Source organism: Aulonocara stuartgranti, assembly GCF_965226115.1.
Source record: "Aulonocara stuartgranti genome assembly, chromosome: 1".
In the NCBI taxonomy this organism is placed as follows: Eukaryota; Metazoa; Chordata; class Actinopteri; order Cichliformes; family Cichlidae; genus Aulonocara; species Aulonocara stuartgranti.
Window position 1 is genome coordinate 29,829,041 of NC_138939.1, and position 21,765 is coordinate 29,850,805.

Sequence of the window (21,765 nt, forward strand, 5' to 3'; positions counted from 1 at the left end):
GCATCTGAATGGCAGCAGAGGAGGTAGAAGAGGCTGATACAAAGGCCGTGAAGAGGCCGAGCTTATCGGGTTTATGTAGGGCTAATTACAGGACTGGGAGACAGACTCTCTGTCAGGAGGCACAGTAACATCATTAGCGTCAAGAAAAGAGGAGGAATGTGACGTGTGGGGTAGTGAGGGAGAAATTATGGGTGGATTGTATTAATGCCAAAAGGTAATGAAAAATGCAAGCGGGTGGCAGGAGATACAGTCCTTCTCAGGTGTCTGCGCTTTTTCACTGGACCAGAATAGCCTAATTAGGATTAATAATTAATCAGGATTGTTTTCCTTCCCAGCAGTTTCACAGAGACCGTGTTCAGTATGGATAAACTGTTTCTATAATACAGTCAGAAATGCCTGTCACCCATAATAATGTGTGAAGTTGAGTTAGAAATGTTCGAAAGAGCTCTGATACAAACAGCAACTTTACCAGAAGCGTCAGGTAAAGTCGTTCAAAGGAAAAGATCTGATCGGGTGTGGAGTGTCACTCAAAGTACCGAGAGGAGCCAGTTGACATGTACAATCTGGCACTGGAGTATATCTGGAATAACTGGGAACTAGTTAAAAGCCACTCAACCCTCTCTGATGACAGCGAATCAGAAATTAGAGATGTTAATACAGAGGATGGCAGAGCAGGTGGTTTGATTATGAGGCGCACAATTAAATTATACAGGAGGGTTTGTCATTAGACCCGAGCAGGCAGAAATGACATTAGTGGGGTGCAGGCTTGAGTGATGGACTAAATGGTTACACTGATGATCAAATCAATCCCGCTGGTCTGGTTTCACCTGAACAGAATTTTTCGTTGCGACTCAGTAATTCCAACTTAATTAGTTTCATGCTGGCACGCAGTGCTGCGAAAAAGTATTTGCCCACTTTCAGATTTCTTAGTTTTTTGTATATATGCCACATTTACATGTTTCAGATCATCAAATTCATTTCGATATTGGATAAAAAATAAAAAAAAACCTACAAAAACACAAAATGCAGTTTTTAAATGATGATTTCATGTATTAAGGGAAAAAAGTTACCCAAACCTACTTGTCCCTATGTGACAAAGTAGTTGCCCCTAAACCTGATAACTGGTTGCGCCAGTTATGGCAGCAAGAATTGCAATCAAATGTTCAAGTAACTGGCAACGAGTCTTTCATAATGATGTGGAGGAATTTTGTCCCACTTTTCTTTGCAGAATTGCTTTAATTCAGTCACTGTGGAGAGTTTTCAAACACGAGGGGCGTGTTTAAGGTTTGTGTCTTAATCTGATTTAATTCTGGACTTCCTGACTTTTCTTTTTTGAGCCATCCAGAGTTCGATTTCCAGTAAGTCGTCCAAGTCCTGAAGCAGCAAAGCAGCCTCAGACCATCATGCTACCACCACCATGTTTGACTGGTGATATAATGTTCTTTTTATGAAATGCTGTGTTAATTTTACACCACATGTACCAGGACTCAGTTTCCAAAGTATTTTCCCAGAGGATCATCAAGATTTTTTTGTCATTTTCGCTCAGTCTCTTTCTTATTGTTGGATTATAAACTCTGACCTTAACTGGTTGAAGTGAGGCCTGCACTTCTTTAATGTTGTTCTGGGATCTTTTGTGACCTCGTGGATGAGTCGTTGATGCACTCTGGGAGTGTCTCTGATGGGCCACTTTTCCAAGTCTTTTTCTCTATTTGTGTATAATGGCTCTCACTGTAATTCACTGGAGTCCCAAAGCCTTAGAAATGACTTTGTCACCCTTTCCAGATGATAGAGGTCACTGACTTTGTTTTCTGAGCTGCTTCTTTAGATTGTGAGATGATGCGTTTGAGGATCTTTTAACCTGCTTCGCTTTCGTCAGACAGGTTCTACTTGCGTTAGATTTGCGATTTCCCTGAGTTATCACAGTTAATCACTGTATTTGGCAACTTCACCCCTTTTATCCAGAAACCAATAGCAGACTGACCACAAATTATTGTGGTCACAATGCATCATATCCCCCCCCCCAGTGTAGCTGTAGGATAATCATTTGGAGTCATTGTTGTATGGACGTGGAACCTCTCGGTGTGCGCTGGGCTTGTTTAGCACATACCGTCGATCAGACGTGCATCTGGTGGTTCTTTGTGTTCCCCGACCTGCTCCTGAGATTGTAAGAGACGGCACAGCGAACGAACTTGCTGAGAAAGCTGCTGCTGTCGGGCAATCTTGTTGCTGTGGGTGTGCTAGTCTAGGCAACATGCCAAAATAACATGAATGTCAGCAAGTGTTTGCAGGCTCTATTTTTCATTTTCTATTGCAAAATAATACTCCTTAGAATACAATTTAGATGTATCCTTAAGATATAATTATAAATATTCAATTATTGAAATTGTAACTTTTAATATAATAACTTAATTTATTTGCATCTCTACTGATTTCCATGGATCCACTGTTCTAATTTCTTGAAGTCCATGGTGCCATCTTTACGTTACAAATCAAATATATTCAGTTGTTAATCAAATATGAGGGGAAAAAAATATAAAAGTGTCAGAAATGAAAAGCTACAACCAATAAATGTTTTTATATTTTCTAGAAATCTAGAAATTGATAAATGGCTAAAACCGATCACCATTTATCGACAACTGATTGATAATTGCATAAATCTATAGCTTCATTAGACATATCTATTCTTTATCTATTCTTCATTAGGCTGCTGTGTTCATGTCAAACCTCTGAAAAACAAAACAAATCAGGAATTTAAGAAAAAAAATGCTTTTATTTATTGATTTTTTTTTTTTTTTTTTTTACATCTTTAAAAAGCAAAACCTTAAAGCACAAAGATTTACTCTGTATATAAACACCTCTCTTCATTGGACTAAAAAAATGGTAGCATTTGCACATTGTGCTTCGGTTGCAAAGTCTGTACAACAACTCTGGGTCTCTCGTAGTGTCACGACCCCAGTAAACATTTTATTGCATAAATCACATTTGACCTCAGTGGCCATTTGCTGACGTGTTGAAACAAGGAGTGTAGAGACAGAGGAGAGGGTACTACTGAAATGAGGAGAAAGAAGCTCTCATACCTGTTACACAGTGAATAACAATAGCAGCTTTCTTAATGAAGGCGTTGCACATTGTCCTGAAAAGGAAAAAAGTAATCCATAAAAGAGAAATACAACTAAACTCATGTGACGATAATCGACAGTTGTGCTTTTGTCTAACTAGAAAAACTCTTATTTCTCTGCAGAGGAAAAAAAGAAATAAAATAAAATAAAATAAAAAAAACTCAAGGAGAACCTGCAGCTATTGGCTCATTTCCCTTTAAACAGTAGCTTACTAAACACTAATCTCTAGTTGCACACAACCCCTTTTACAATAAGCATTTACATATCTACTCAACCTACATCTGAAAAAGTAGCATTTCTCAAAAGGCAGTGTCTCTCCATGACATCTCCAAGGAGACTTTACATCATTAAAATGCTGAATGGAAGTCGGTTTTTGCACAAAAATATACAAATACACCTCGAATCAATGACTTTGGTATAAACAACATGGAGCTCGTTATTCTCACACAAAGACTTCTACTCCTGAACGTTACCCCCCCCTCCCCACCGGACATATTTCTGCTCGTCGTGTATAAATTATGCAAGTGTTTACAGGAAGAAAAAGCCAACAGGAAGTAAAGAAAACTAGAATCAGCAAAAACAACAACAACAACAAAAAGAAAAACCCTAACAGATTACCCAAAGATCTCAAACATCTTTTATGGTATAAACATTCCCACAACCTATAAAGGAGAAAAATGAATAAAAATGAATATAATCATCATTAAAAAAAAAAGATTGATGGAAAATAAATGTTAAAAGTTATAAGGTTTCCTCTTTATTGGACACAGTTGTAATTTTTCAATTATAAAACAAGAGTACAAAAACAATAAATGACAAAGCAGGTTATATAACAAATAGATTAGAGACATGCTTACACATTAGAACCATTATTTTGAGAACCAAACGTTTTTTTGTGATTAAACTTGATGTTTAAAAATGTGCATTATTGTGTTCTGCTTTTCTACTGAAGTCAGGATTTGTTAATCAGTTTGGAAAAAGGGAACTTGGATGTATTTTTGTCCTGCCAGTGCAAACTCAAACAACCTGAAACGCTGGCTTTGTGGGAAAACGATTTTTGTCTCAAAAAACTGGCGTTATATATATATATATATATTTTTTTTTAAACAGGATTCAGAAGAAACCAATCTGCAGCTTCTTTAAATCTTCAAAGCTGGATCAATGAAAGCCTCATTGCTGCTGAGGGCTCCGCTTTGTGTTGTTTGTGAGTACGACGCCGGTGAACGCTGACTCATCCGTGAGCAGCGACTGTACCGTGAACAGGCTCTCCAGCCTATTAGCCGGGTGAATTGTTAGAGCACAGGCAGGCCTCTTTCTCTGCGCTCGGCGGTCAACAGGGCAGCGCTCAGATTAAAAGCGCCGAGTTCATGCACTCGCAGCGGCTGAGAGGAGCAACGAGAGCCTGCTGGGACCGAGCCTTTGCATGCTCGTCAGGAATTTACCTCCAGCTTTAGTACTTCCTGGCATTGTCTATTTAAATGGTGTGAATTAACATTGTAGTGAGATGCAGCTGTGCTTCTGCTGCCCACGTTCACCTCCTCCAATACACAACAGAGACATCTACACCACCTACGCTTGTATCCTGCAATTATCATGTTCCAAGTATGAGTTACAGAAGAAAGGCTTTTCAGACGAGTTCCCGAGTAAACAACGAGCTGAAAAGGTCAAAAAGGAGGAGGGGAACGAGGGGGGTGGGCACAAGAATGAATTAAAATGTGGCTACGACTGACGGTGCTGATATTCACACCAAGCAAAAAACACAGATCTGAAATTATAACAATGACGTGGGGAGCTGGAGTTTGGCATTTAAAGTTTCACATCACCTTTTAACTGATGCCTCTTGGTTAATCTAGTATTAAATGTTTAGCCTCGTTCAGGCCTGCGATCACGCGTGTAAGTAGGAAACACAGTTTTTCCTTTTGAAACAAAACTTTAGATTGTGCAGCTGAAAAGAAGCGAGCATTTATCCTGGTCTTAAATTCAGCCAGCTGGGATTTCTCACATGGGACACACATGTGTTAATAAACACGCTGAACTCAAAGTTAATCATATGTGAAGTTGCAACCTTGAACAAAAACGGTTACACGGTGGTATCACTGCCTGACCATCGGATACAGGTAGCAACATTACAGAAGCTACAGCTAATTATGATAACTTCCTCATTTTTAAGCATTATTGCAGGGCTGCATTGATTTATCTCAGTGAATACCACAGGAACAATCACATTGCTACTGAGAACGAGCTCGATTATTACTCAGAGCAGCTTTCAAGCAGCTTAACAGAAGCCTCACATTTACTTTAGAGGGGAAAAGATAAATCTACTAAAGGCATAATACTATAATTATTGGCTAACATTAATCTGTGTTTAGACAGAATCATAAAACGTTTGATTTTCTAGCATTTCCACAAAGGGATGAATTCTCTAATAAACATCTCTAACCAAACATTAAATGTGAGACACTTCAAAAAAAAAGTCCTGCGTTGTAATTTAAAACTGTTTAGTATTGAAGGGTTTGCATTAAAAATGTTGTTGTGGTGAAATATTCGAATGCTTCTTATATATTGAAAAGATGCGCTTTTTTGTTTTTTGGCAACGTTCTCCTTCAAATAATTTATAATATATTCTGTTATATACAGTTTGTTTTAATAAACTTTAATCTGAAATGACGTTAAAAAAAATACAATTGCAGAAGAAAAATGTGCTGGATGCATCGAAGAATGTCTGAAATGTGATTCACAGAGTTTTTAATCTTTCACCAATGTCATATATTCTTTTTAAAAACGCACACACACACGCACACACGCACGAACACATACACACTTTCTTCCTGAATGCAGACACTCTCACTTTGAAATGAGGTTTGTGCATAACTACAAACACTAACTCAAGAGGTGAAGGAAAAGAAAAGAAACAGGGAGAGGAGAGCTACAGTGGATGTTGCAGAAATTAAAAAATCTGCAACAGAGCACACGAGAGAGTATTGAGAGCTTCAGCTGATTAAACCCATACTTCAGATTTTGGACTTCAACCAGATCGAGGACGTGCACGCGAGCATAGGCCGCTCATTCATTCCTTCAGTCGCACAGAATATATCGATCTTCTTCTCATCTCAGCCTTTATAGTGTGTGGGTTGGAGTTTAGTCTAATTGTGCTTGGCACGAATCCCCTTTAAGTAGGTTTTCCAGCGCTTGACCACATCCTTGAAGATGGGGGAGTTGTCTATGGATGCCAGCAGCTGTAGCTGATTAATGTGTGTGGTGTGATAGTCCCAGCGAGCCAAGTTGGGCGCAGTGCCCAACATGAAGTGACGCAGGTCATAAATGCTCCCAGACCCGGTGTCATAGAGCGGCAGCATGGCCTTCAGCGACTCCATGCCGCGGCTGAACAGCTGCCCTGCCTCCCTGCCGAGCTTCTCTCCAGCTGTCTCAGTCAAGTCGTAGAGCCCCAGCAGGGAGTAGATGAAGCCGTTGAGCACAAAGGAGCTGGGTGTGGTGGGGTATTCTTCATACCAGTCATACTTGTTCATGAACACAGCTTTGACCCCATGCTGTGCTGAAGGCACCTTATAAGGTCCTACTGCCTTCAGGGCAGCGTTGAGGTACGCCTGGTCCTTGGTGAGGAGGTAGGCTCTCACAAGGGTGGACATGGCCTGGCCCTGAGCCATGGCCGAGTACCAGCCGGGCTCCAGAGGTCTGAAGCCTTCGCCTAGTTTACGGGTGACCATGATAGGCCATCCGCCTCGCTCGTCCTGGTTGCGCAGCAGCCAGTCGCTGGCGGCAAAGAAGGCGGCCATGTGCGCAGTGGTGGAGATGGTGATGTTGTCAACAAATCCACGCCCATGCAGGACTAATCGCACCACACGTCTGGGCATAATCTGAAAAGAGACAGTAGATGAAGGGAGTTAGGACTTGGCATTCATGAGTTCAACACACTGCAGATTTAGTCTTCATAAAGCCAAATAATAACAGTATTTAGTTCACATACATGGAGTTAAATCTAACACAAAGAAACCCTCTGACACAATACAAGTGGCAAAGACTTGTAAGTAGCTTTGATAATGAAAAGCATACATCACCATAAATGTAACTATACTTCCTTAATGGACTGTTTTCTATAAAATGTGAGAAAGTAGTGAAAAATGTACAAAAAGTACATTAAAAGGTTTTTTTGTGGAACTTTTGCTTTTAAAATGAGAGCTGCCAGTTCAACTAATCAACTAATTATCCCAGCTGCAAGTGCATCGTCACTAGACCACAAATATTTGAGCAGAGGTGCTTTTTGAACCAGCGCTTTGAGTTGAACGGACCTTTGTGGCCTTAACAGCCTTTGTGTTGGACAGCCCGACGCCCTTCCTGAGGTCGGTGAGCAGATCCCGGGTCAGAGTGCTCCAAGCGGTTCGCGGTCCAATCCCGTAGGTGATGTCACGCTCTCTGAAGGCGATGAGCTGTGTGCTGGTCACGTAGTGGATTGTGAAGGGAGGGCCCTTCTCTGTGGTTTCAAGGATTACAGACACGCTGCCGTTGGAGATAAACTTGAGGTCCAAGCTGAGGATGAAGTCTTTGGAGTTGCCCATCTGGAGGGACACGCCTTCGGAGGAGTCTGTGGTAATGGGAAGTGAGTGGGGTGGGTGCAGCAGATAAATAAGTCAAAATTGCGGGAGAAAAAACATTTATTCAAAGACACTTGGTCTCATTTGACTGACTTCTTTAAGAACTTGATGATTACTGGCTGATAACGTGCTATTTTTAGTTTACTGGAAGCTTTTTAAATCCGAGTCTGTCTCTTAATACACTCCTCTGGTAGTCTGTTTATATAATGGCTCATCTTTTTTTTCCCTTTTTTAATACTCTCAATGATCAATCACAATGAGCCTACTTTAGAATCAATCACTGGTCAGAAGCTTAACATTTTAACTACCCTGGATTTTGTATTATTACCCATGTGATGTTCCTTGCTGTTTGTGTGTGTGTGAGAGAGAGTGCGCACACACACACACACACACACACACACACACACACACAAGGACGAGCTTCTCCTGGGATGTGCAGTACGGCTGTGTCTCTGCACACTGAGCTTAATAAGGAGGACAGAGAGGAGAGAGAAGACAGTGTGGAAAGGAATAGAGGAGCAGTATGAGGGAACAACAGAGTGAAAGAAGAAGGTGATATACTGCAACTTCTCTATTTGCATCCCCGCATCTCCTCCAGTCAGAGCTTAAGTAGAAACTCGGATGATTTTTACTTTCCACACTGCCACCTCTGACACTGGATCACCTTTGTGTCACTATAGTTCAGCTCCGACTTCATTTCAAGACCCCGAAGCAGCGAGCGGTTCAAGAATGATCTCTGCTTTTGCCTTACTCTTTGGTGTGCACAGCAGAAAAACAACAAAAAAAACGAGGAGAATGTTTTCTAATCGAGGCTCCTCCAAGGATAAAGAAGAGAAAGGGTCAAAAAGTCAAGGAAAAGGAGAGTAATGGAGTGATGGCTCACACAAGAGCTCTTAAAGCCAGGCCTAGATGGGAGAGGGTGAAAATGAGCCAATAGTGAGGAGACAATTGAAATCAGAAGACGGAGAGATCTCACATCACATACGCTGAGAAAGCAGAAGCAGATGAGGCCTAGTGAGGCTCAAAGACAGTCGATCAGGAAGAGAATGAAGGAGAGAGACAGTCTGGCAGGGGCCTCTGGATGACTACGGCTCTTTAATGCACTCATAAATCCATTACTTAAGGCAATGCAGAGAGTAAGTGGATTTGTACTCTGGCCCTGTGATTACTCTGCCATCAATAAAGGATGGGCAGGGAATATAGACGAGATTCCACCTCCACCGCTCGGGCTCCCTAGCTGTTTAGCAATAAGTCTGGAGACGGGGAAGACACGCGGCTAGAAATACGCCTGTGTAAATCACGCTTGTGTACATGACCGAGTGTGTGAGACGAACACTTGAAAGCGTGCACAGTGCCTGCAGTACATGTGCGGACAACAAAAGACCTGACAAGTGACGAGACAACAGTCGATGGAAGTGTGATTTTTCCATCACTACAGCACACGCACAGCTAAAACAGCAAATTTAATTAAAAAACAATAATAAGTGGTGTTTTTTTGGAAAGTTTTAATGTATTTAGGACTGCAAAGTGTTTTTTTTTTTTCGATATTGATTAATCAGTCAGTTTTTTCCCCCCAAACTGTGAGAAAATTCCTCTTTGGTTACTTCAGTCTTCAGTCTGTGCAGAAAGCTCTTCAGCAGCTTTACACCTAATGCTCTGAAATTCCCCTGCACCATTCTTCTTTGAAACTTTGTGTTATTTTGCACGGGGATTGTGAGCAAACAGCATTTTTCCAAGACCCTAGAAGATCTCGATAAATACTCAGCCACGACAGACACTGTTGACTTTGATATGAAAAGATACAATTCTAAAGACTTTTTTGAAAATCACACCTTTCTCTGCAACACCACCTCAAAGTATTTACATGCAGGATAATCTCTCGGTATAGTTGCATTCTTTTTCCTGTGATGGGTTCAGATTGCTTAATAATCCACAAAGGATTCAAAGAAAGACGTTTCACGCCTGTGACCCGGCGCTACCGCTTTTGATGTCGAATCCACCGTTTACAGTTCAGTCTCCTTTACCTCTATCAGAGCTGTTTTTAAGCTGCTCAAATGCAAACGCCACATCTCTTATCTCTGCAGCCTCACATTCAGCCATCAGACGAGAGGTGGGCGACTTCTCATCAAGAGCGCCCACAAAATAGGAACAATAAGAATTAAAATAAAAACAAAAAGCACCAAGATTTGCAAGGATGTAACGGAGCAAAGAGCAGCTGCTGGAAGTTAACCAACCTAAATGATCCCCGCTGATCTGGGAAAAACTACTTGTTCTGTTCGAAGCATGAAATCAGATTGTGGTAGCAGTTATTATTGACTGACATATTTATTAGATCACTGACTGGGTTTGGTTGAAAAAGGAAGAAAAATTCCTGAAAGGATATTTTGTGTTCATACATTAAAAAAAAGACAAAGTAAGCCGACTGTGGTTCAGTATCATCACTAAACCTCATGTAGCTGATGTTAGCTGTTCTTCCTCTCCATCTACATACATTATTATTAAGTATTTACTAAAGTGAAACCATGGCTCTGTACTAATCTGAGACATGTCAACCATAATGCTTATCCTACAAGCAGTGTAGCTATTAGGGCTGCCACGATTTGTCGACTAGTCACGATTACGTCGACTATCAAAATCGTCGACGACTGATTTAATAGTCGACGCATCGTTTGAAGCTTTGTAAGATCACAAAAGACGCAGGAATAAGTGGCAGGATTTAAGAGTGTAATAACGGACTGAAACAGAAGATGGCAGCATTGCATGTACAAGGATGTCAGCTACCGTTAAACCCCGAAGAAGAAGAAGAAGCAGCTGTGTCCCAGAATTCACAGCGCGGCCCAGCGCAGTTTCCAACAATGGCGGCAGCTAGTTAGTTTTAATGTTACTCTTATTATTCTTTCTGGGTCACAAAATAAACGTTTAACATATTTTCAGGCGAGAATGTAGCTGTGTAAACCTCAAATATCTGCTCAGTTTATCAGGACACCACATATTTTCAAAAGCGCTCCGACGTTTTCGGAGACATCTGTTACCCACTAGCTCGTTAGCGAGCCGGGGGCTAGGCTCACTAGCGCCGTGAGAACACCGGACTCCCCGCAAATCGTTTTCAAACCCACCGCCGTCTTTCGCTACTCAGGTTAAATATATATGAGTCACTTAGATAACTTAAAATGTTATTGTTTGGCTTTTTTTTTTAGTATTTTATTTGTTCCTGAGTAAATCAGTTTGTCTGAGATTAAAGTTATAGTTTTTACACAGCTGAATAAACGTCAAGCAGACAGCTGATTATCAGAAGTGTGAGATGCTCCAGAATATACTCCAGTGTCCTGTTATATTTTAGATAGCAAGGAGTTTATTAAACTTCACCGAAACAATCCGCAAATTTCATTAAAATTTAATAAACTATCATCTTGTCTTTATTTTTAGTTAGCACAGACCTTAATCAGAATCAGAATCAGAATACTTTATTGATCCCTGGGGGAAATTATTTTTTGTTACAGTGCTCCATTTTAAACCAACATTAAGACAAGACAGACAATACGCTAACTAAGAATAAACACTTAAAGCTGTAAGCTAATGATAGTTATATAAGAGCAGATGCTGCTGGTGCAATAAGCTGTAGTTTTGCGTCCAGTGGATGATGATCTGATTAGTCGACTAATCGCAAAAATAATCGGTGACTAGTCGACTATCAAAATAATCGTTTGTGGCAGCCCTAGTAGCTATTAGCCATTTCTCATGAGTAACACCGTTTCTGTAGCAAAACTAGTAAGTGTATGTAGTTGCTGCTCTTTTGCCGAGGGACTAGGCTGCTCTTTAACCGGTCTCAACATGACAGTAATGATACAGTACAAGTCTGGAAACTCAGACACAGACACAGGCTAACTCGCTTTTCCTCGATTGAACGAGTGGTGAAGGGTGACTCGTTGCGGTCACAAAGGATGGCACTGTTCATGCCAAAGTTGCCGTGCAGATTGTACCACAGATACCCGCGCAGGGTCGTCTGCACACACCACAAAAGCTATTTTTCTTTGATAGCGTGATTCCACCTTATCAGGGGAACAAAGTGCATTTCTGAACTATCAACCAACCACAAGGGGATTGAGAAAATAAAGGTGCTCAGTGGCAGACAGCGTTTGGGCAGGAAAGTGCAGATGGTGGATGGTAGGTTATTATCAGGGGACTGACGATTGATCCAGTTGTCAGAGGCTTGGAGAGATTGCTCAACACTCGTGCCCTAGATACAGTAAGGAGGAAAGAAAAAAAAAGAAGGACTGCAACAGGAAGAAGGGAGTAGGAGGAGGAAGTGTAGGGAGGCAGAGACAGAAAGGAAAACTGACAGCAGAGGAAGAAAATGAGGAAAGTTTGATGAGAGACAAGAATAAGGCATCAGAATGGATTGGGGAAATATGACTGCAATGTTTAGGAAGCACAGGAGTGCTGAGGGGCGATAAGTGGGTGGAAATAAGTCAACAGAGGTGGAAGACTGACAGAAATCTGGAGTAGACAGGGAAGATAAATTGAGAATGAAGGCTACTTAGTGAGAAATGATCATGATAACATGAAGTCAAGGTAGGAAAGAGCAATAATGGTGAGCTCAGCTTTAAAGCAAAGTGAGCAAGCAGCAGGGAGAAAAAAGTGGAGGGTGGTGGAAAAAAAGAAATTGGTGATGATGAGAGGTTGAAAGTGGAAGAAGGGGGGGGGAGATTACTGTAGAGACAGGAGCTCGGCAGAGGACGGGACAGAGAGTGTGTCCTGGAAACATCAGCAGGAGATCAGAGGAGAATAAAGACAGCTCACAGTCAGCACCGGGTATAAGATGTTGACTTCTTCCGATCCCCAAAATAACTCTGCCAGCTATCTCCTGGCCTCGGTCACTTTAAAGCTCTAAAACTAGGCCAAGATCTCCAATCTTTACTGTAACAACCAATCTGATGAGTAGAGCTTTAATTTACCACTCGAAAGATGCACAGAGGTGCTGCATTTCCTGTTTCACAACATAATAACAGAAAACACTGCACACTGTCTAGAGTCTGATCATGTGTTAACAATAGAGCCTGACCAAGTTTTAAGACCATTACTGATATTAAAGTTTATCTTATCTTATATTTGGCGACTTAAAAATCTCCTATCAGCTGATGTTTTTTCACCGTTTTAGACACATGAAATGAAACATTTATCAAGCTGGTAAGAGTATTTATTTGAGCATCAGTGTGAATCCCAAAGCAAAAGAACACGTTTGGAGTCCCCAGCCTTAGCTGAGACCACCGTTTCATGCTCTGCTACCTTACAGTTAACCTAAATGAACATTAGCCCGTGCAAATCCTGCTTTTCCTGGGAATATTATTTGTGTTGATGCTTTTATTATAGAGATACTCTGCAAATGTGACTTTTACAACAGCCAGTGCATAGCTGCCGTTTCACACTGTGTATTTTGTACTTGTTGTTAGATCATCGTTGGAATAAGGTATGCTACAGAGTGAACATCTCAGGTGCAGTGCTGTCTTCGATAGTAAAGTATAGTGTCGAGAAAGACGCCCATATTGCAGCATTCCCAAGGGATCCTCTATATTTATCATCCCCTAGGATTCTCAGACTATTCTCACACTTCCAATTTTAAACTATAAACTCTTGCAAAAAAAATAAAATAACAAACTGAAACAATTTGAAATAAATGTACTAACATATTTGTGACAAGTATTAAATCATAAGATTAATGGTTCTGTGGGAGCATCTGTGCTCACTAGTTTTCTTTACAGTGTTAAATCCAATAACTTTGTGCTACCTGCAAGCTTATCTGAAACAAACATAAGGTCGTTTGTTAATGTTTGTACTTCTACAAAGAATCTAAAACTGAGTGTAAAGCTACACAGAAGAGCACATTAATCAAACACCAGCCGAGTCTCCTTTTTTTTTTCTTAATTTGCCGACTCACAGGATTAACACGGACATGACAAGAGTTGAGTAAATACGTCACAGAGAGTTAATAAATCATAATGCAAGCTACAGTCTAAGCACTCTTAGATCAACAATTTCAGTCTAAATATGCATATATGAAATTATTCAGGCATACTCTGAAGCAGATGTAACAGCAATTTATTTCTCCCTAAATGGCACCGCGTCTCCTCCAAGTCAACCACACGGTGAGAATAAGAGTCGCCTGCTCAAACTTGCAGTATCTTATCCATACCCACCACATGCTGCAGCCCTCAATACAACTCTGTTTGGAACAATGTAAAAACATGAAGTGGGAGACTTGTTCCTTTTTCTTTTTTACCCCTTTTTATAGATCAATTTTTAGATGCATAAGAGAGAAGGCCATATGAGTGAGTGAGCTGAATGAAATTAGATTCCTCATAGTTGAAACAGTGCGAAATGGCAGCAAGGACAGCCCCATTATTCAGTCTGTTTTATTACAAGTGATGAAATTCTCCATTTTCTGAAGCCCTATTAACTAAGCACTTATGGAGAAATAGGCAGTATATGTTAATATTCATCAGTCTCTGCTGCGGTTCTTACTGCAACATTCAAATCTCACTGAAACCTCGACAACAAACAAAGAAAACGTCTTCGGTAGCCTTCACTTATCACGAGCCTTCATAGATTATTAATAACACATTCTGTTATGATACTGCTAGTACTGTGTTACTAAAATACATTTTAATTAAGCGTTAAAAAACTAATTGTTGATGAATAAACTCTGGGCAACAGTGATAAAATCATTAATACATCACTTCTGACAGTGTGACAGTTATCTGATGACCACTCAGTGACACTAGCTTGCCACTGCAGCATAGTGAACTACCATTAGCTTCACAGCTATTAATGCTTGTACTAGTATACCGTAGTAGGCAAATCAGCATTAAAAACAATTTGCTTTAAAGGGTTAATCTATTCTACATATGTTTATTAACACATGCAATGGAAATACCCACATACAGTCTAGTAGAAATGTACTTTGAATCGGCTAAAACAGATACTTTTTATACTGACTGCTACAACAGGTCCTGGCAGGAAATAGCTCCTTTTTAAATGGTATAAGTACTCTTGTGTTAACAAAAAGTGACATAAAACAAGTCCTTACAAAGAACACAATAACCTATAATGGCTTTATTTTGCCTGCGACTAATAAAGATGGTGAAGTTCCATTTCAACACCTACATTTACATACTTATGTTTTACCAGAGAGGGAAAAAACTGAACTAATCTCATCAAAATGTTTTTGTCTCTAACACCAGCTGCAATTTCAGTGTCTGATTAATAGGACAAAACAGGATGAAATGTGTGCTTCTTTAACCATCACACTGTCTAAGAATATCATTATGCTGTGGGTCCACTGTCAGACCAGACAGCCTGTCAGCGTACTCTTCCTGTGGCGCTGACTCACTGCAGACTATCATCCTGTCCTCAGGGGATGCTTGCTACAGCCACAGTTAACACGAGATAAGCTTCTTGCCCAGAGGCCATCTGGGCTAATGGAAGGCTTAAATACCTGGAGCGCTGAACTGCCGCACGGAGGTAGCCCTGGTCTTGTCATAGACGCGGCTGAGCCCGCAACCTTTCGGTACACTCCAGGTCGCGGCGTTGGCTCGGCTGTCCCTCTCCTCGGCCGTGTCATAGACATCAACGTGGGGAGCACGCTCGGTCAGGTTTTTGCTGTAATGGCTCAAACCGTACTGGGAAATCTGGATGGCGTAAAAGTAGCCCTGAGGGCCCCACTGAGTGGACAGAGGCACGCCTGGGTGGAAAGAAAGAAGGAAGAAAAGGAGGATATTAATGTTAAATAAATACTGGAAATAGCCTGATATGCAAGAAGTGCAGTCGCTTTAAAACTGGCTGGAACTTTTATGAAGCACAGCGATGGTTCTTAATCTTGGCTGACATGATAAGCTGGGTTTTCTTTTAAGCTCTTTGCAGTTTATTTCAAGCAGATGTTCTTTTTAAGATGACACTTGTCATAACATTGCCTTACTTTTTTTTTTAAACTTTGTTGAAGAATGACTAAATCTGTTAAGTGCAGCATGACACCGAGTTCATAACCACAGTATAAAAAGAAACTGGTCCAAAATTAAATATTAATACAAACACTATAAATTTTAGAACTTCTCATCTCCTGGAGACTAGAGGCCGACTAGGGCAATAAAAAAAAAATACCTTTAGTAAAACAAAAACAAAACAAAAAAATTGTTTAAGAGAAGAAGAAAAAGGTTAGAAAATAAATGCCACCAGCTACAATAAATGATTAGACGGTGCGGTGAAATTCAACCTAATCTATTGCATTTCACTGGAGGCGAGCTTCCATGTTCATGCAGCCAAAAATAGCTCAGCCAGGAGAATCACTCTGATTAACAGATAGCTCATTTTAAGACCTTGTGACAGGGAATGCACACGTGCTACCCAAACCCCATCTTTCTAAGAAGAATGTAATAAACTCAGATTAGGGCTGACAATACGCCGCCTCCTTCTAAACTAATCACCACCGCATACATAGCAAGTCCATTTTAGTATCTCCTGTTGTACAGTGTAGAAGTCCAGCTGCCCAACACCAACTCAGGAAGGAAGCTCAATCTTTTTATGACTGAAATGACTTTTTAGGACCCTGTGCACATAAAACTCAGCTCACAAATAAGAAGGAAAAAAAAAAAGAGCAGGCAATTTCAACAGCAGTTAAAAAGACAATGGATGATTATTCACACACGTAGAAAGGAAAGAATCCATTTGCACACATACAGGCACACTCTGGTCAAAGTAGGATCATGCAGCAGTCTTTCAGTTCTTACCCCCATTAAATATACAAAGAAACTCTAATTATTCTCCTTTTATTCAACACACAATTCTTCCTTTTACTTGGCAGCAAGGAGATTTATCGAAACCTCTCCACCTCGATTGATCCTCCGCACGGGGCTCCCAAACACTGCACCAGGAGTTAATGCAGCAACAAGGACTTATTGATGTTCTATTCAAAAACACAGGTATTAGTAACCAATGGCTGCCCATCCATTACGAAGCACACTCGCAGGGGTCTGACCACATGTTCTGTTTACAGTCTACTTCTGCACGCAGAAAACTTGACACAAATAGCTCTTAAGAGATTAATAGCTTACATTTCATGGGCTGCATGTGCGTAAGTGTGAAGAATTATTTCAGAGAGAATTCTTCTTCTTAACTGCAGACTGGCAGTCACACTGACAGGCAGAAAATGTGGCACAATTTTCAGCTGCTCCCCGCAGTGTTTCCAGCGCAGCCTAGCTGCACACATTCACTCCGATCCACAGAGGATTTTCCACGTGCCTGCACTCATGGTTTCCCTTTCAAAAGTCAACGTGACATAGAAGTGGCCATCAATAAGTTGTGTGAGCAGTCCGTCCTTGCTGCAGCAGGTCAAGCAGAGCTAAAGCTCTTCCGCCAACACCCCCACCCATACCACTCAATTACGTGCTTTGAACCCTGTGAGGCACGCTTAAATTAACAGTTATGCTTTATAACAGCTTTATCACGATGCACTTCATTTTTCTTGTGTTAAAAAGTTCACGCATTAGTGGGTCGCAACATGCACGACTAAAATATTTTTAATAGCTAACATTAATCGGGGGCACATGGCTTCAATAAATACGTGCCATCCGACTGCTCCAATTATCCTCCTCCTCTTAATTTTGGATGGCAGTAAAAACAAGTTAGGAGGCACTGAACAAGTTCATGTGGTGTCTTTGACTCAACGATGTTCTGAACTCTGTTAATAACCTGTCAGGAACTTATTTTAGTGTTTAGATTTCAAGAGACAAGCACAAAGGATGCAGTGATGCCCCAAGAACTGATATTTCACTATACTGTCCATAAATAAGAGCCCAGAAAGACAGCTTGCACGCATTTATACATTCCCACACACACACTTCCATGCCTTAACTCCCTGCCTGGCTTGTTACCGGCATCTCCCTTGACAACTTAAGGAAAATGACTGTCAAAATCCTAACGCTGTGCTACCCACTGCATAACACCAAGTAATCCATATGGAAATGACTGTTAAGCCTCCATATATTTTGCTGACTCCAAAGAGCAGACTTTTCTAGAAAAAGATTGGTCTGTAAATTGCAGTAGGCTCTGAGGCTCGATGCCTACTGGAATTTACACGGAGAGGAAAACTGATAAAAAAAATTTTTTTCTCTCATTTAAAAAAAACCAAACAAAAGCTTTGTTTTTGACCTCTACCAGGTCAGGAATATGTAAGCTCCACTGAGCATTTCTTTAATATTAAACAGTGAACCACCGCCGGTAATTTGTAACTTGCTGTTGTGCTGAACTTAGAGGGATTTCAAGCACTTTTGCAGATTTTAGCTTTGTCTAAATGAAATATTTCTTTTCTAAAACACCTCAGAATAACTCACTGTCAAGACAGCCAAAGTACATTGATGGAGAACATTCAGCATGTAGGAGCTAAAGGTAAAGATGTTTTCCTCAGGAGTTGGTGGTTGCCTAAAGCGGAGCTAAAGAAAATAAATATATCTGAATATTCAAGTGCCTTCTTTCTCAGTTTGTCAAAAATATGATGTCAGTGGGATTTTCATGTTGCTCCTTTTCTGCTGGGAGCTTAAATAAAGTAGAAAACAGTTACTAACAACTTAATAAATGAATGATATATTAAGGTTGTGTTTCTGTGAGGTTTTGTTGCAATTCTACTGTATGATAACTAAAAAAAGACTTAATGCAGCTTTAACTTTTGCATCATGGCTGTGTATTTGAGCTGAATACATCAAGAAGCACTTAAGGGAAATGATTTTCTGTTTATTCACATGGACATTACAATTTCTGCAAGTGTGTATAAGAACCTGCTCTAAATGCAGCATATGCTGTAGGTGGAAGGCCGGTGGATAATTATACAGATCAAAAGAATGACTGTATTTTGATTTAATTTGTCAGGACACAGATCAACTTGTTCAGTCTACTTGACTGAATTATATTATGGCTTCTGTGGACTAACTGTCTGATACATCACACTGGTTTGCACCAATATCCTAGATTCTTTTCAGAGAAAATTCATCCAAGTAGTAGAAGTATCTATTAGTGAGTGTGCGCAGGTGCTAGGTAAAATATATCAAGCGTCACGTACGTATGGGCACAGTGTGCAAGTAATAAAATGGCTGTTTGAAAAGGTCATAAAACGTTTAGGAATAATATATATATATATATATATATATATATATATATATATATATATATATATATATTTTATTTTATTTTTTTTTTTTTTTTTTTTAGGGGTGCAACGATACACACAATTCACGGTTCGGTTCGATACTTCACGGTTCGATATTTTTTCGATACAAAAAATGTTCATGCCTTTTTAATTTGTCATTTATTAAAATTATAAATATATATTATAACTCAAAAATACATATTTTAAATTTAATGTTGTTGAAACAACAAAGTAATAAAATAATTAATCTATCTGATCGAGAAATCACTCATCTTTGGAAAAGAGAGTTTATTACAGAGAAATGGCTCTTTCCAAAATAAAAGCTGTACTATACGCTTCTTCTGGGCTATATTCTCAGCAGCATATTAAACATATCAGGTCCCCATAAGGAGAATCATGTGCTAACGGCTGTCTAAATGACTCGGGTAAAGTTTGTACCATGCGTGCTTGTTGTTTTTGTCTGCTTCCACTTGTCTTTGCACTAGGATGATGTCGGAGTAAATGTGCAGTCATATTCGTTGTGTTCCCACTAGTGCTTTCAGGTTAATCTGAAATGACGTTAACGCCACAACACTGCAAATCTCCATTAACCAGCTACCCCTGATCGCCCCGTGCGTGGGGCTGGACGGCGTCAACACGTTAACGAGCTAACTGCGCTAACACACTAGTTCCCACCAATGTAATTGAGCATTGCGTGGCACATCCGACATACTGTTTTACTTTAGTCCATGACGTGCTTACCTTCAGGGTCATACGTCACATGAAAACCAAAATAGTTCCAAACGCCAGATCTGAATGAGGGTGGGGGAGGTTCAATTTGCCATGTTGCAACCAGCTTAGCTTCTGCCTTGCTAGCTTGCGCTGCGCTCAGTGGATCTGCGCTCGACAGTGTAGCCTAGGCGGAGTAGTCGAACGCAGATCCACTGAGCGCTCAACACAGACAGCATCGTCAGAAGAAAAGTTGATAATATAAATTAAAAATTTTGTATTGTTCATACATATGAGTACCGAACCGAAAGCACTGTATCGAACGGTTCAATATAGATACGGGTATCGTTGCACCCCTACTATATATATTTTTTTTATTTTTTAAGGGCTCTTTTCTTGTGCATATATTGGAGTGACGTTGGTCTGCACCAAAACAATCAACAATCAGAGGATAGTGGAAGGTGGAAAAAATATACCAGACAAAAATTAGACAGAACGTGATTTAAGGTTGTGTTACTGCAGAGTATTATAACTACAGTGGTGTGAAATTTTTTTGCCCCTGTCCTGATTTCCTAGTATATTGAATATTTGCCACACTTACATGTTTGAGATGATCAAACAAATTTTAATATTAGACATCGATGACAAGAGTAAATACATATTGCAGTTTTTAAATGAAGATTTCATTGATTAAGGGAGAAAAGTTATCCAAACCTATCTGGTCTTGTTTGAAAAAGTAATCCCTCCTCTTGTTAAATCATGAATTAACTCTAATTACCCACATTCTTTGGAAAGCTGAGTTTAGTTTCACTAAAGACACTCAAACCTGATTACTGAAAGACCTGCTGAATCAAGAAATCACTTAAACAGAACCTGTCTGACAAAGTGATGATGGCTAAAAGATCTCCGGAAGCAGCACCTCATGCCACGATCTAAAGAAACACCTGAGAAACAAAGTCACTGACATCTACCAGTTTGGAAAGGGTTACAAAGTCATTTCTAAGGTTTTGGGACTTCAGTGAACCATGGTGAGAGCCGTTATACACAAATGGAGAAAATCTGAAACAGTGGTGAAACGTCCTAGGAGTGAACAGCCAACCAAAATTACTCAAAGAGGACAATGACAACTCATCCAGGAGGTCACAAAAGACCCCAGAACATCATTAAAGAACCACAGGCTTTCAAATGTCTCAGTTAAGGTCAAAGTTCATGAATCAACAATAAGAAAGAGATTAGGAAAAAGGGCATCCATGGGAGAGTTCAAGGAGAACAAGGCCTGTTTTGCTGCCCCAGGACCAAGTAATGGGAAATGGTACCATGAATTCTGGCTGTCTACCAAATCATCTTGAAGGAGAATATCGGCCATCTGTTTGTGACCAAAACACACCAGTAAAGGCTGAATGGCTTTAGAAAAACTAAATGAATACTTTGGAGCGACCTAGTTTAAGTCCTGACCTGAATCCAATTGAAGTGCTGTGGCACAACCTTAAAAAGGCAGATTATGCTTGAAAACCTTCCAATGTGGGCCAAAATTCCTGTGCAGTGGTCCCTCGCTATAACGCGGTTCACCTTTCGCTATTTCACTGATTTTTTTGGGTGGAATTTTACATGCTTTTTTTCCCTTTCTTACAGCGCTTTGTGTTCTGGGTCTTGAGTGGCTGTAGACCATTGTCAATCAATCGCATGCAGTGTCTTCTGTACAGTACAGAATGAGTTCAGCTTGTCAAATTACATAAATCTTCGGTCACTAGCAGTGTGACTCTGAAGTGCTGCACTGTATGTTTGTAAGTTTTCTCCCCAACAAACAACAAAAGTGTCCTTGGTTTCATTCTATAATACTGGACTTATTTTTCCACGAAGGTTTGAACTTTGAGTTTAAACAAGAGAGAAAAGTGTGAAAATGTTCCTGCCTGTCTGAGAAACGTGTATAAAGTGTGTAGTCCGGTGTTTTACAGCCTTAAAACGTCTATAATAATTGAAAAAAATAAAGTTGGCTACTTCGCTTATTCCACCTATTGCGGGTTATTTTTGGAATGTAACTCCCGCGATAAACGAGGGACCGCTGTACAGCGCTGTAAAAGACTCTTTGCTAGTTATCGCAAATGCTTGATTGCGGTTGTTGCTGCTAAGGGTGGAC

General features: G+C 40.3%; 1 protein-coding gene across 1 annotated transcript in view; it reads right to left on the reverse strand.

The window, feature by feature from the left end:
• Positions 1 to 2,750: 2,750 nt before the first annotated feature.
• Positions 2,751 to 21,765, reverse strand: part of glceb (glucuronic acid epimerase b) — a 59,291-nt gene continuing 40,276 nt past the window's right edge. The window contains exons 4-6 of the mRNA XM_082526584.1: positions 15,222 to 15,467; positions 7,427 to 7,719; positions 2,751 to 6,994 (exon numbers count right to left, since the gene is read on the reverse strand). Of these exons, the coding sequence (XP_082382710.1) occupies positions 6,263 to 6,994; positions 7,427 to 7,719; positions 15,222 to 15,467 (1,271 nt within the window). The 3' untranslated portion in view covers positions 2,751 to 6,262. The remainder of the gene's footprint in view (positions 6,995 to 7,426; positions 7,720 to 15,221; positions 15,468 to 21,765) is intronic.